Genomic DNA, 15555 nt, shown 5'->3' on the forward strand with positions numbered 1-15555 from the left:
CTGAGGTATGGTCAATTTGCATATTTCTCTTTTATTAGATTAGATTGCTCTTTCTATCCACTTGCTCTTCTTAGAAAGAATTTAAAGCTTGGTTTGAAGTAAGCTGAGCGAGTTCTCATGTACGGACATTTTTACCTTTTCTGCATTAGAGCGAATGCATTTTACAAAATATGGTTCTGCTTGACCAAGTGTCTCCATCAGCTTGTTTAATGAGGCCTGTGATACAAAACAATAATATAATGAGAATTTTCTTCCATCCCACATTGGAAGCAACTTATAAATATAAACAATAATGTTGCTAAAATATGCAAAAAATGAGTGGTATACAAAGAAATAGGTTTATTTCTGAAAAGCCAAATGACCATTACAGCATGGCTTTTTAGTTACATCAACCATATCCCATTCAGGTTATCTTGCCATTCATTTTGAGTTTTCAGTATCAATCTGAAGGAAACAGATTCCTCTTTGTTAAAAGTAAAATAGGAACTAACCTGAAACTGAGCACTGATGCTGGGAGGTTTCTTCTTCTTGTGCAAATGAAGAAGGGATTTGGTAATGCGATCCTGCAGAGTCAGTCTTGTCAGGTGCTTTAAAGAATTTACCTCCAGCAAGTGCTAAAAAGAAATGGGGGAGAGGGGGAGATCAAATTCTTCTTAAATTAATCTAAGAATAGGGAACACAAAATTGTCAGCCCATTTTCATCATTTCCTATGTATAATGACTATGGTGAATATGGGAGATTGACATTCAACATCCATCTTACCTTCCTCCGGCTTTTCTGCAGAAGCTTTCCAGCTAAAAAGAAAACTACTTTTCCCAAATTCTCTTTCATCTCAGGTTCAGAAAGTGATTTAAGTTCAACAATTGAATTTCCACACATGAAACTGGGAAAGTATAATGAGGCAGAGGCTTTGGCTAGTAGCTTCTGTTTCTGCTGGCAAGCATGTACATAATAAGTGCTTCAGTTTTCTGGCCAGGTACTACTTTTTTGAGTGCTGAGAGACAGAGTGTATTGTCACTGCAACTCTAATAAAGGCACTTGAGCCCTGGAGCCAATAGTTTTAGCAGCTTCTCCAGCAGCTACAACTTTCTGATTGCAGCTCAGGTCAGTTCTGCATTGTTATTTTACTAGTCTGAAACTAAGACTTCTAGCGCTTTTCTAAGTGCCTCTCTGAATTAAGTCCCTTTCTATATAAAAATGTCTACAATAATTACTGTTATCTGCAACAGAATCCTAACTCACAGAGACAAATTAAATTCAATCCCAGGGCTATATCAGATATGCCATGAACATACAAAAAGAGAAACCCCCTATTAACAGTCATCCTGATGTGCTAATTATTAATCCCAAGATCCAAATTACACATAAGCAATTAAAGAATGTAAAATAAAATATTAATAAAGTATGTGGGAGCTTTTTTAGCCCATCAAAAAATAGAGGGTGTATCAAAAAAATGTATACACACTTTGAATAATTATTAATTCCAATGGGTTAAATCTGAAAAGAAACATCAATTGAGCTATCAGCTGTTAAAGTGTATATATTTTTGGGGGGGGACACCTTATATATGGCAGTGACTTTGTTAATGAAAAGAATATATCTATACAAATGTGCAACTAATAATGTTGCAGGCTCGATCCCCAGCAGGGGGTGTGCAGGAGGCAGTGTATCATTGATGTTCCACTCTCACATCAATGTTTCTTTCTCTCTCCCTCTCCCTTCCTCTCTTTCTAAAAAATCAGTGAAAGTAAGGAAAAATTTTTAAATATAAATGTTGACAATATAAGCATTAAAAAAAAACAACTTTCAAGCGAGAAAAATGTTTCCAACAAGTATAATGACTCATTATCTGTATATAAGAACTGTAAGAAATCCTTTAAAAATTCACAAAGTATAAATGACAACATTATGACAATCATTCAATTTCACTTGTAAGAAAAGAAACAATTTCTTTTAAAGATATTTTCTGCATATCAGATTAGCAAACATAATAAAGACTTACAAAACACAACATTCATGCAGATATGGGGAAATAGGCTTATATATGCACTGTTCTTAGGAATGCAAATCAGTATAACCTTCCTGATAAGCAATGTCATTCTCAGGTATTTATTTAAGGAGAATGTCAGATAAGATCTGAATGCTATCTCTGACAATGTACTTCAAAAAATAATAAAAAATTATGAACAGAGATATGCATTTATATGGAACTTTTTTCATAAAGTATGTTTCATCCACACAACTGAGTACTATCATAGATCATAAAACAGAGGGAAAGGGAGGAGGGGGGAAAGGAGGAAGAAAGGGGTAAAGAAAAGGGTAAAAGGGGACCAAATGGTGATGGAAGGAAACTTTACTTGGGATGGTGAGCACACAATACAATACAATACACAAATGATGTATTTTAGAATGATACACCTGAAACCTATATAAATTTATTAGCCAATGTCACCCCAATAAATTCAATTTTTTAAAAAACCTGTATTTCCTGACATGGAGAAATATTTGCAAAAACTACTGACAAAAAATACCATGTAAAACAATAACATATATGTATTTGCTTGGAATACTCTGAAGCCAGATCTTCACATGGCTTGATTTTTCTTGGCATTCAACTTCTAGCTTAAATGCCCAAAACACTCTCATGAAGTTCTTGCTTAACTACCCCAAAGTCAACATGTCATTTCATTTTCCTCTTTGCACATATCATCTGGTTATCTTTTCATATATTTATTTACATTTTCTTCACTAGAAGATAAACTAAAGGAAAGCAAAGACTAGACTGTTCATCCCTGTACCCCTAACGCCTGTGTTCTGGTGCAGAGTAGGTATTCAAAAACTATTAGTTTTGATGAATGAATGGATGGATGGTTAGCAACTAATGATTTTTGAGCATTGTTTCCTTAGCAGCTGGAGGTCAGACTTCTGCCCATAAAATCACCATGCTCAGATCAATCAACAACTATTCAGATTACTACAGATCAGGCTCTGTTCTAAGTGTCTGGAATACAGTATATTTAAGTACAGGGAAACAGGCTACAAGGGCATTATAAAATAAATGATAACTTGAGGGTTATTAAGATTTATAAAGAAGATAAAATAGGACAAGTAAAAAATGGGGAGACAAGGCAAAACAAAACAAGATGGAAGGCAAGAGACTAAGGGGACAAGAGAGAGATGAATCCAGTTAAGTGACAGCTGCAATCGTCCAGCATGATGTGACAGAAACCACAAACTAGAATGCAGAACAGAGATTTAGTGGGGAAAAAAATATCGAGTTAATTTCTTTCTTAGATCTTCCATTCATTATCTACTTTATTCCTTTCTTAATTCCATTTTCATTGTTTGATTTATTCAGCTTAATTAATCAGTTATTTTTTAAAAACCTATTATTTAGTGCTTGCTGTATAAGGTGTAGAAACAAACATTAAAAAGATACTGCTTAGACATTATTTACAATAGCCAAGATATAAAAGGAATCCAAATGCCCATCAACAGACAAATGGATAAAGAAGAGTTGGTACATATATACAATGGAATGTTACTTAGCCATAAAAAAAAATTAAATCTTGCCACTTGTGACAACTTGGATAGATCTAGAGCAGTGATGGCGAACCTTTTGAGCTCGGTGTGTCAGCATTTTGAAAAACCCTAACTTAACTCTGGTGCCATGTCACATATAGAAATTTTTTGATATTTGCAACCATAGTAAAACAAAGACTTATATGTTTGATATTTATTTTATATAATTAAATGCCATTTAACAAAGAAAAATCAACCAAAAAAATGAGTTCGCGTGTCACCTCTGACACGCGTGTCATAGGTTCGCCATCACTGATCTAGAGGGTATTATGTTAAGTGAAATAAGTCAGACAGAGAAAGACAAATACGGTATGATTTCACTTATATATAGAATCTAAGAAAACCAAAACAAAATAAAACAATAAACAAAACAGAAACAAACTCTAGAACATTCTGATGGTTGCCAAAAGGTGGGTGGGGGAATAGATGAAAAAAATAAGGGATTAAGATAAATTACCAGTTATAATTACAGTCACAGGGATGTAAAGTACAGCATAGGGAATATCATCAGTAATATTGTAATAACTATGTATTATGCCAGAAGGGTACTAGACTTATCAGGATAATCACTTCGTAAGGTATATAAATCACTTCGTAAGGTATCTAATCACTGTGTTGTGTAGCTGAAACTAACATACTATTGTATGTCAACTGTAATTGAAATTAAATTAATTTATAAAAAGAAGATACTGCTCATGTTAAAGAAGACTAAAATTAACTTCATGTTTTGAGCCTGAGTGACTAAAAATTTAATAAGGAAATGACATACTAAAATCACTCTGGGTACCAAGAAAGAAAGATGAGCAGAATGTACAACAAAGTAGAAATGTACAACAGAGCAACTGTCAGTAAAAAATTGGAAATTAAAAGTGAGGTCATGTTAGAAAAGTAGATTTAGCAGAAGTGACAGTTTCAAGGTCTGAGCAGAAATAAATTCTAAGAGGGAAAAGGGAAAGTACTATCTGTAATAATACTTGAGAACAAGAGCTATAGTGAATCTGATGAGAAGGAAGAATTAATGGCCATCTTCTGGGGGCCACAATAACTCACCAAGTAGATTCCAATAATCTGTACAAGCACGGCCTTCACTTTGGAGAACCTAATCTGTTATAGCTTCCAAATGGCCAAGGGCATGGAATTCCTTGCTTCCAGAAAATGCATTCATCAGGACATGGCTGCTCAGAACATCCTTCTAACTAATGACGACATTGTGAAGACCTGACTTTGGTTTGGCCAGAGACATCTACAAACACCCTGACTATATCTAGAATAGAGATGCAAGACTGTCAAGTGGATGGCACCTAAAGCCATTTTTTACAAGGCTTACACTACCCAGAGTGATGTGTGGTCATTTGACATTTTGATGTGGGAAATATTCTCTCCAGAATGTAGTCATACCCTCTGAATGAAGTTGTGTCCACTGGCAGAACAACATCTCAGCCAAGACCCCAGCACCAGCCAGGTCTGGCCCCACCACCTGAGGCCAGAGGCATGCGAAAGCACAAAAGGCTTGAATCTGAAAGCAGCTCAGCCTGCCCTGCTTAGCATCCAGAGGCCTGAGAAATGAGGGCCTGAGCTGGACTGCAGGTGCCTGTCCCCTGGTCTCTCTCCCTACCCACCCAATCAGGAAGCCTTGAAGGAAGTCAGTCAAGTAAGAAGCTTGTCCAATTGGAAGATCAGAAAACAAAGCTATTGTTGAGGTTTAATCTGAAACCATTCATTCATTTAATCATATCTTAGTAATACCCACTTCACAGGGTGTTGTGAGAATTAAAGAAGATGAAAAAGGAGACAAAAAAAAGAAAGTACTATCAAAAGAGAACTGAGTGGGGAGAAACCAAGATGGCGGCATAGGTAAACACCGGAGATTGCTGCCTTGCACAACCACTTCAAAAATACAACTAAAAGATGGAACAGACATCATCCAGAACCACAAGAAGGCTGGCTGAGTGGAAATTCTACAACTAGAAGGAAAGAGTAAAGCATACTGAGGCTCAGAGGAGGTGCAGTGCGGAAGTAAAATACAGAGGTACAGAGGTGCATGCAGAGAGGGTTGGCGGCTAAGGACACGGTTGTCTTTTTCAATTGGGAGGGAGTCTCAAGCTCTGAGCTCCAGTTCCGGGTGAGTCTCTGGGGACCCAGACTCATATGGGAGAAACTGGACTGTCTGGTATCGTTCGGAACTCGAGGGCAGCTTTCTCTCAGAGGTGCTAGCAGCAATTGCTGGGACACTGAGAAGCACGGCCTCTGAGGGCAGGACTGAGAGCAGCCATACTGCTCGCTCCGCCTGCCCTGTTGATCCCCTGGGACCCCGCTCTGCCCAAGTGGTGCAGGAGGCTTTTGCATATGAAAGGCCCGGCCCTTTGCAATCTGATAATTACCTAACAAACTGCAGCTGGCCCAAGGCCCCAGGGCAACTGGCATTGCATCACAGCTGGCTCCTGCTGGATAGCCTCAGGCAGAGGCTAGATTAGCACCTCCTTAGAGATCCAGGAGCCAATGTGTCCAGTGGTCAGAGTGGGACCATCCAGATTGCAGCTCCTCGGATTCATAAAGGACACACTCAGGGGGCAAACTCAGTGAGCACCAAAACCCCATTGAAGCAAGTCTTGCCCCGGAGGGGTGTCTCCAGCACAGAAGCTCTCCCACTGCAGACACAGCTGATTCTCACAGCCAATTGGCCTGGAGGTCAATCCCTCCCAGTGTTACCTACAACAATCAAGGCTTAACTACAACAAGACTATGTACATAGCCCACAAGGGGGTGCACCAAGAGTGTCTACCTCAGGTAAGTGGGGAGGCTGAGCCACTGGGCCCTATAGGACACCTAGTACAGAAAGCTACTCTATTGACACAGTGAAGCATAAAAAAATGTGGAGACAAAGAAAGAGGACACAAATGACAGAAATGGAGGAAAGCAAACTACTGGGTATAGAGTTCAAAACCACACTTTTAAGGTTTTTCAAGAATTTTCTAGAAACCGCCGATAAACTTAATGAGACCCTCAAGAAATCTAGTGAGACCCTCGAGGTTGTGATAAAGGACCAACTAGAAATTAAGCATACACTGACTGAAATAAAGTATATTATACAGACTCCCAACAGCAGACTAGAGGATCGCAAGAATCAAGTCAAAGATTTGAAATGCAAAGCAGCAAAAAACACCCAACGGGAAAAGCAAAATGAAAAAGGAATCCAAAAATATGAAGACAGTGTAAGAAGCCTCTGGGACAGCTTCAAGCGTACCAACATCCAAATTATAGGCGTGCCAGAAGAAGAGAGAGAGCAAGATATTGAAAATCTATTTGAAGAAATAATGACAGAAAACTTCCCCTACCTGGTGAAAGAAATAGACTTACAAGTCCAGGAAGCACAGAGAACCCCAAACAAAAGGAATCAAAAGAGGACCACACCAAGACACATCATAATTAAAATGCCAAGAGCAAAAGACAAAGAGAGAACCTTAAAAGCAGCAAGAGAAAGAAAGTCAGTTACCTACAAGGGAGTACCCATACAACTGTCAGCTGATTTCTCAACAGAAACTTTACAGGCCAGAAGGGAGTGGCAAGAAATATTCAAAGTGATGAATGCCAAGAACCTACAACGAAGATTACTTTATCCAGCAAAGCTATCATTCAGAATTGAAGGTCAGATAAAGAGCTTCACAGATGAGAAAAAGCTAAAGGAGTTCATCACCACTAAACCAGTATTATATGAAATGCTGAAAGGTATCCTTTAAGAAGAAGAAGAAGAAGAAGAAAATGGTAAAGATACAAACTATGAACAACAAATACACATCTATCAACAAGTAAATCTAAAAATCAAGTGAATAAATAATCTGATGAACAGAAAAAAAAAAGAGAGAGAACTGAGTGGAAATAAATTCTAAGAGAGAAAAAGGAAAGTACTATCAAAATAGAACTATACAAATGGCCAAGAGACAAATGAAAAAAATGTTCAAAGTCACTAATCATCAGAGAAATGCAAATTAAAACCACAGTGGGATATCACCTCACAAGTGTCAGAATGGCTATCATCAAAAATCAATAAACAACAAGTGCTGGCGAGGATGTGGAGAAAAGAGAACACTAGTTTACTGCTGGTGGGAATGCAGACTGGTGCAGCCACTATGGAAAACAGTATGGAGTTTCCGCAAACAATTAAAAATGAAACTTCTATTTGACCCAGTGATCCCACTTCTGGGAATAAATCCTAATGACCCCAAAACACCAATCAAAATGAACATATGTACCCCTATGTTCAAAGCAGCGTTATTTATACTAGCTAAGATTTGGAAACAGCCCAAGTGCCCATCATCAGATGAATAGAAAGCTGTGGGACATTTACATTATGGAATACTATGCAGTTGTAAGAAAGAGGGATCTCTTGTCCTTTGGGGCAGCATGGATGGACCTGGAAAATATTATGCTAAGTGAAATAAGCCAATCTGAGAAAGACAAATATCACATAATATCACTTATTTGTGGAATCTAATGAACAAAATGAATTGACCAACATAAAGCAGGGAGGCATGGAACAGACTGACATACCTCAATGTGAGGTTTGGGGGACAAGAAGAGAGAAACCAAAGAACTTAAATACTTACTAGAGGCCTGGTGCACGAATTTGTGCACAGTGGGGTCCCTTGGCCTGGCCTGCAGGATTGGGCCGAAACTGGCTCTCTGACATCCCCCGAGAGGTCCTGGATTATGAGAGGGCGCAAGCCAGGCCAAGGGACCCCACCAGTGCATGATCGAGGCTGGGGAGGGACACGGGAGGTTGGCCAGCTAGGGAGGGATCACAAGAGGGCTCCAGGGCGTGTCTGGCCATCTCGCTCAGTCCCAATCAGCTGGACCCCCATAGAAAGCTAACCTACCGGTCAGAGCATCTGCCCCCTGGTGGTCAGTGCATGTCATAGCAACTGGTCGACTAGTCGACTGTCTGCCCCCTGGTGGTCAGTGCATGTCATAGTGAGTGGTTGAGCAGCCTTAGCATATCATTAGCATATTACGCTTTGATTGGTTGAACGGATGACCAGACACTTAGCATATGAGGCTTTTATTATATAGGATATGCATAGCCCATGGATATGGCCAATAGGGTAATGGAGACCTGGGGCATGGGGGGATGGGGGTTTGGGGAGAAGGAAGTGGGAAATATTTGTAATACTATCAACAATAAAAAATATATTTAAGAAAAGAGAACTATATTAACAGAGAGCTAGGGGCTTTTGAAAGGTGCATTTTTTAAATATTTGCTGATGTTTAACTGTTTGGGATTGTAGTAAAAATAAAGCATTCTAAAGACTACCAATCTCAATGAAATGAGAGGTGCCTTAATACAAGTGACTGAATCTTATTTCCACTAACTATAAAAGTTGTACAGATGCATGCAAAAATGCTTCATAAAGCAAGGTATGAAAGAGTCTATAGGATTTCACCAAGGCCCAAATCCTGCCCACTATTTTTTATATAATTTATACGCTTGAAAAAAATTAAAATAATACTTAAGGACATGTGAAAATTATATGAAACTGAAACTTCAGTGTCCATAAATAAAGTTTTATTGGAATACAGTCACACTCATTCAATTATGTATTGTCTATAGCTGCATTTGTGCTACATAGCAAAGCTATGTAGTTAGAACAGAGACCATAGGACTGAAAGCCTATATGGACCTTTACAGAAAAACTTAACTAACTAATGCTAATGATAATAAGAATTAGGCAAGGTCTAATTAGGAATTATTTAAAAATCAAGTAAAATTCAGATTTTTATATTATCCTGGCTCAAAGAGAAATAAAAAGATCTCATGTAAAGAGGCAATTACTCAATAAATTACTCATTTTATTCAGAGGTTTTTAAAGTACTAGGAAAAAAGATATAGCACAAATAAATCTACCTGAATCATCAAGCTTGGCCATTTTATAACATCCAATCTTACTTCTAAAATGGATTTAACTGAATGCATATAGTCCCTATTGGGTATAAATAAGGTATCTCTTGTCTTTGATTTCTAAAGATTATTTGCATGAGTAATAAAAATATAATTATGAAATAGGACACCAATGGTTAAAAGATTTTTCGTAATACCCACCTTTGGAAGGCCAGGCTTGAATTTGAAGTTTCTGTTTCTCCTAAAGAGACAAATCATACACAGAAAAAAAAACTATTGTAAAGATGAGTGATTTCGAGGTCTCTAATGAAACAACAGGTTATATACCCATTTCCATGACACAGATCATTTATATGAAAATGCTGTCTGATTCAACTAAGCAGGTACCTTTAGGAAGGAATGATAGCAAAATGACAACAAGGAAAGAGATGCCTGCTCTGTAATATAGGTATAAACAGACTTATGCCTGATAATCAATAATATAATGTTATATATTTAAAGCTTAAGTTTCATTTTCTTTTGGATGTTAATAGGTCTCTAATTTCTAATGACTACAGAAGTTTTGTTTCTGTCACTTTAAGAGTTTAAATAGATGCTTATATTTTACAAGACCAGTGCTCTAACTCCTGAGCTATAGGACCCGCTAGATGCTTATATTTTAATGAATTTTTTAAATGTACTTTTCACTAAAACTTACAGTTTTCCACTTTGGGAAATTAAAAATTTTCTTCTCCTTTTTTTGTCTTATTCATAATTCAAAAGCATACTTACATCAAGACCATTATTTTTTATTATGGCCACAGAAGGAAAGAAAATACAAGCTAATAATGATGAATGTGGGTTGGGGAGTCATAAAGACCTGGGCTTGAATCTAAGCGCTTTCTCCTACTAAGGTATGATTTTAACCTCTCAAACCTTGGTTTCATTACATGGTAATGTAAAATAAGAATGATAATACCACCTACCTCTCAGAGTTATTGTGAGAATTAAATTAGTAAATTCATAATTCTGGATTATAGCAAGATTCACATAAATTGAAATATGACACTGTTAAACAATAATTTAGGGATTAAAGAATCCAATTTAGTCACACCTCCAACTAGTGGTCCAAAACTATGCTTTGGAAGTATCTGGAATATGTTGATATAGGTAGCTAAAAACTTTTAAGTAGTCTACCATGCATGGTGTATCTATGTCCTCAAACCAATTGGATAAGTGTTATGTATCTATCACTCTATGTGGTACCATTCACCATTTCATAGAGAATTTTCCTGCCCAATCTGTTAGGACTGCCAGAATTGAAGAACAATTGCTGTTAAAGACCAGGAATCTTAAAAAGGGCTAATAGTGTTTTCTCTCTCTGGATGTAAGGTCCATCAAAGAGCAATAAAGAATCATCTCTATAATGAGTATATATTCAACCATGATTCTCCTGGTGAGATGAAAACAAACAAACAAAAACATACCAGCTTAATAATATATAAGATTGAGAGCTCTAAATGTTGAGTATTTTTAAATCTTGCTTTAACTCAAAATTCTACTCATGAAGTAGTATCTCCATCACTCCCTCTTTTGTCACCCAGGATTTTAAACCTGTCACATAAAGTAATCCACATCACTAATTAATACTAACGTGAGAATTCCATGGGCTCTTTCCAATAGTTTGCTGCTAGCTGAGTTAGCGAATATCCCATCTTTGTCAAGCAAGGAGGTGTTACTTGATAGTCTGCTCTGGTGAATCCCAGTTCTTCCATTCCAGGCAATATCAAATGTATCACTGTAAAAATTAAATATAGTACAATTTGCTTTAGTTAATTAAAACATCTCTAACACTCTAAACTGCTTTAAAAAGTAAAATGAAACTTTAAACATAAAGTTTTAATTTAGACAAAATGCTAAACAAGCAGCAAGTGTTTTTTTATCAGAGAGATTATCAATCAATTTAAAATAATCTTTTATTCATTCAACACAAAAAATTTTCTATGGATTCTAGCATATTTACATGCAAGTGTGCGTGTAGATGACCATATCATACAGCTGTCTTTAAATATATTGTAACCGTTTAACAATCAGTATATATTATAATGTAAAGGCGTTTGTCTTTGTTAGATTTTATAACTTTCAAATGCTACTGAAGGAATTTCCAATTCTAACAGGCCATCCCATTGTGGAATATTTCATTTCCTCCTGGGAGGTTTCACTATTACACACATGTCCACTAGGGCTGAACACTATTCTAGGCACTGAAGATATAGGAATGAACAAAGCAAATAAAATTATCAGTGATTACAATAAAAAGAGTTAACAGGGGGCTTTCCAGGTAGACAGCAAATTGCATTCATATTGAATTCCTCCAGAAACCCATAAAAGCATTAATAACTTTTAAAGGAATAAATACTTAAGAGAATACACTAATACACAACCCTAACACATTTTTGAAATATGGAAAGCATATGTAGAGAGTAAATAGCTTTTTCAGTAATAAACCTAAAATTGGTTGTGGGAAAAGTTAATAAGCATCTCTATTTACTCTGCAGGACTCCCCAAAGGCTCTGAAACTGGAAGTAGCAAGTATCTTTGGAAGTGGTGAAAATGTAGGTTAAAAATGGGAGCCCTAGTTGAAAGTCAGGTTAAGAAGCACTTCAAAATCCATGAAACCAGATGACCATCCCTCACTTACATAAGCAAGAGGATGAAAGAGAAAACCATGCACAATGGAGGATGGGTATGTTATATAGAAGTCAAAGGAAATACTGAAAACAGAGGTCTCAGTTTGTTACCCAGCTGGCTCCAGAATGCTGGCATCTGGGCTTCAGTTGACCCCTCAACAACACAAATTTGAACTGCACAGATCCACACATTTTTTCAATAAATACTGTAAATGTATTTTTTTCTTAATAACATTTTCTTAACATTTATTTTTCTCTAGCTTACTTTCTTGTAAGAATAGTCATAATACATGTAACATATAAAAGCTGTGTTAATAGACTATGTTAGCAGTAGTTAAGTTTTTAGAAAGTCAAAAGTTATATGTGTAACTTTTAGTGCACAGGAGGGTCAGTGCCCCTAACCCCTGTGTTGTTCAAAGGTCAACTGTATAGTCTCCAGGCAGAAAATTAGAATAAACTTTTGTGTGAAATCTGACTATGCCAAGAGGAAGGACCCAAAGATACTGGTAAGTTCCAGAGACTACTTAAAGATTCCAATTAGCTTTTCAGTATCTCAATCCTAAATATGAACAGTTGACCAAGGCTCACTAGACATCTTAAGGAAGTCCCTCGCATGAAACATAAAGATCAAACAATCATGACACAAATAGCTTGAAGGAAAAAGACTAGACAGGGAAAAGAAAAGAATTTTTAAAGCTATCATTATTATCTTTAGAGAGTTGAGAGAAAATATTCCATGTATAAAATAAGAACAAGATGCTATAAAAAGTAAGCATAGAAAAGATAAAATTAGTAACAAAAAATGTATGAAAATTAAAATATGACACTAGTGAAAATGCAGTAGAATATACTTTCATACATTCAAAAATATTTATTGAGCACCAACTAGTGTCAAGTATTTTTCCAGCAGTGGGCATATACCAATTAACATACTAAAAGTTCTACCCTCATGAGGATTAAATTCAGGTGGAAAAAGACAAATAATAAACACATGACAAAATATATTGTATGCCGCATAACAAGCACTAAGGAGAAATTTTAACAGAAAAGAAGTATTTTTTTAGAATGTGAGAATGATAGTCTTTTTAGTAAGGTAGTTAGCATCAATAAGGTTCCATTTACACAGAGATGTAATCGAGATTTTTTTTAAAAAGATCAAGCAGTTATCTGGGAGAAGAGTATTCCATGTAGAGAGAAGAAAAAACACAAAGTTCCAGAGGCAGAAATGTTGCTAATGAGTCTGAGATATATTAAGAAGTCAGCCAGATCATTTATTTTAACCTATAAGCTTAATCAGGTCAGTGTTTTGCACAAAATCATCCTGTGTCAGACAATAGGGTGCTGAAGGCCTGGGGTGAGGCATGGAGTTGGGGGGAGGAGGGCTGGAAGGGAGTCAATGGGGGGAGGACGGCTGGAAGGGAGTCAATGGGGGGAAAAGGGGACATATGTAATACTTTCAACAATAAAGAATTAATTATTTTTAAAAAAATCATCCTGTGTTTTTCTCATTCCCATTAAAAGCCAAAAATTCTTATCCTATATAATAAAAGAGAAACATGATTGACTGTCCCTTCACTACACTCACCAGCCAATCACGAGTGAGTACACAAATTAACCCAACAAAGATGGTGGGTTAATTTGCATACACAGGTGCTGGCGGAAAGTGGAGTGGCTTGGGGAACTCGGCTCCTCAAACCGCCAGATGGAGAGCATAGAGGGAGACCTGGAGGCTTGGAGGACTTGGCAGAGTGGGAGGCCATGGTATGGAGACAGAGCAGGAAGGAAAAAACAAGAGCACAGGGAGCACCAGGAATGCTGGGAATTGTAGTTCAGTGGCAGATGGATCTCCTACACCGGTGATGGCGAACCTTTTGAGCTCAGCGTGTCAGCATTTTGAAAAACCCTAACCTAACTCTGGTGCCGTGTCACATATAGAAATTTTTTGATATTTGCAACCATAGTATAAAAAAGATTTATATTTTTGACATTTATTTTATATATTTAAATGCCATTTAACAAAAAAAATCAATCAAAAAGATGAGTTCGCGTGTCACCTCTGACATGCGTGTCATAGGTTCACCATCACTGTCCTAGACACTAGAGCAGTGGTTCTCAACCTTGGCTGCACATTAGAATCACCTGGGAATCTTTTTAAAATCCTGATTTCTGGGCCTCATCCTCCAGAAATTCTGTTTCTTTGTTACTTGCCGGGAGCCGGTCCATGCTTGCTGTTTCAAGGGACCTGGCATATATGGCATACTGTTCTTAATATGTTTGCTCACTTTCTTGGCACTATGTGTTTTAACCAAGGTCTCTGAGAAAGGTTGTTTCCCCAGGTAGGGATTTTCCCCTGAAGTTAGGGAGGGAATAAAACCTTTTAACTAAGTGCCAGGCGGGTAATTAATCACTTTAACTACGAACAATCATGCTTAAGCTACATAATCTTTACTCCCTGGGATGGAGATAAGAAACGCCCTAACCTTTGTAATAGAGATTGATAGGATTGAATCAACTGGTATAAATACAGATATAACAAGACAGCAAGACACAGAACTTAGGACTCAGAACTTAGAATACAGAACTTAGAACACAGAACTTAGAACACAGAACTTAGAAGAGAGAACCAAGAGAGACAGAACCTAGGCACAGAACCTACACAGAACGTTCTCTAGAGACAGAAGAACTTCGCTGGAGAGAACATGGCAAAAGATCCTGGACAGAAACTGGCCTCAGAACCTAGAGACAGAACCTAGCGAGAGAACATGGCAAAAGATCCTGGACTGAACCTGACTACAGAAACTGGCAAGAGAACCTGACTAGAACCTAGTGACTGAACCTGGCTGGAGAACCTGGACAGAACCTGGCTGGAGAACCTAGCGAGGGAACATGGCTACAGAACCTGGCTGGAGAACCTGGAGAACCTAGCAAGAGAACATGGACACAGAACCTGGCTGGAGATCCTAACCAGAACTTCACTGGAGATCCTGACCAGAACTTGGCTAGAGATCCTGGCTAGGCTGCTGATCAACTGAACGCTGTCTCCGTTGTCATTCCTTCTTCGTCGACACCTTTGGGGACCCCTGGACCTGCTGGGGTTGGACCCCGGCAGTTACTAATGTTGTGGCCCCACCCCATAACAAAGAAACAGAATTTCCGGAGGATGAGGCTCAGAAATCAGGATTTTAAAAAGATTCCCAGGTGATTCTAATGTGCAGCCAAGGTTGAGAACCACTGCACTAGAGCAAAGTGAGCCTGGAGCACTGTTGTGGTGGGGGATGGAGGGAAACCAAAGGTGAGAGACATAAGTAAAATCAGAGTGTCTAGGAAAATTAAAGGGAAGATATCCTAAAACTTCCAGGAAATCTCCAATGAAGCAAAGAAAAAGAAAAATGCCTCTATTATTCCGTGAG

The 15555-nt window shown here is 37.7% G+C and overlaps 1 protein-coding gene across 19 annotated transcripts in view; it reads right to left on the reverse strand.

Moving 5' to 3' along the window:
* Window positions 1-15555, reverse strand: part of MYO9A (myosin IXA) — a 445773-nt gene that overhangs the window by 125176 nt on the left and 305042 nt on the right. For all 19 annotated transcript variants that reach the window (XM_036347868.1, XM_036347858.1, XM_036347886.1 and 16 more), the window contains 4 exons: window positions 11110-11253; window positions 9678-9717; window positions 492-614; window positions 136-216 (listed from right to left, as the gene is read on the reverse strand). In XM_036347868.1, the coding sequence (XP_036203761.1) occupies window positions 136-216; window positions 492-614; window positions 9678-9717; window positions 11110-11253 (388 nt within the window). The remainder of the gene's footprint in view (window positions 1-135; window positions 217-491; window positions 615-9677; window positions 9718-11109; window positions 11254-15555) is intronic.

Source organism: Myotis myotis, unplaced genomic scaffold (genome assembly GCF_014108235.1).
Source record: "Myotis myotis isolate mMyoMyo1 unplaced genomic scaffold, mMyoMyo1.p scaffold_m19_p_1, whole genome shotgun sequence".
In the NCBI taxonomy this organism is placed as follows: Eukaryota; Metazoa; Chordata; class Mammalia; order Chiroptera; family Vespertilionidae; genus Myotis; species Myotis myotis.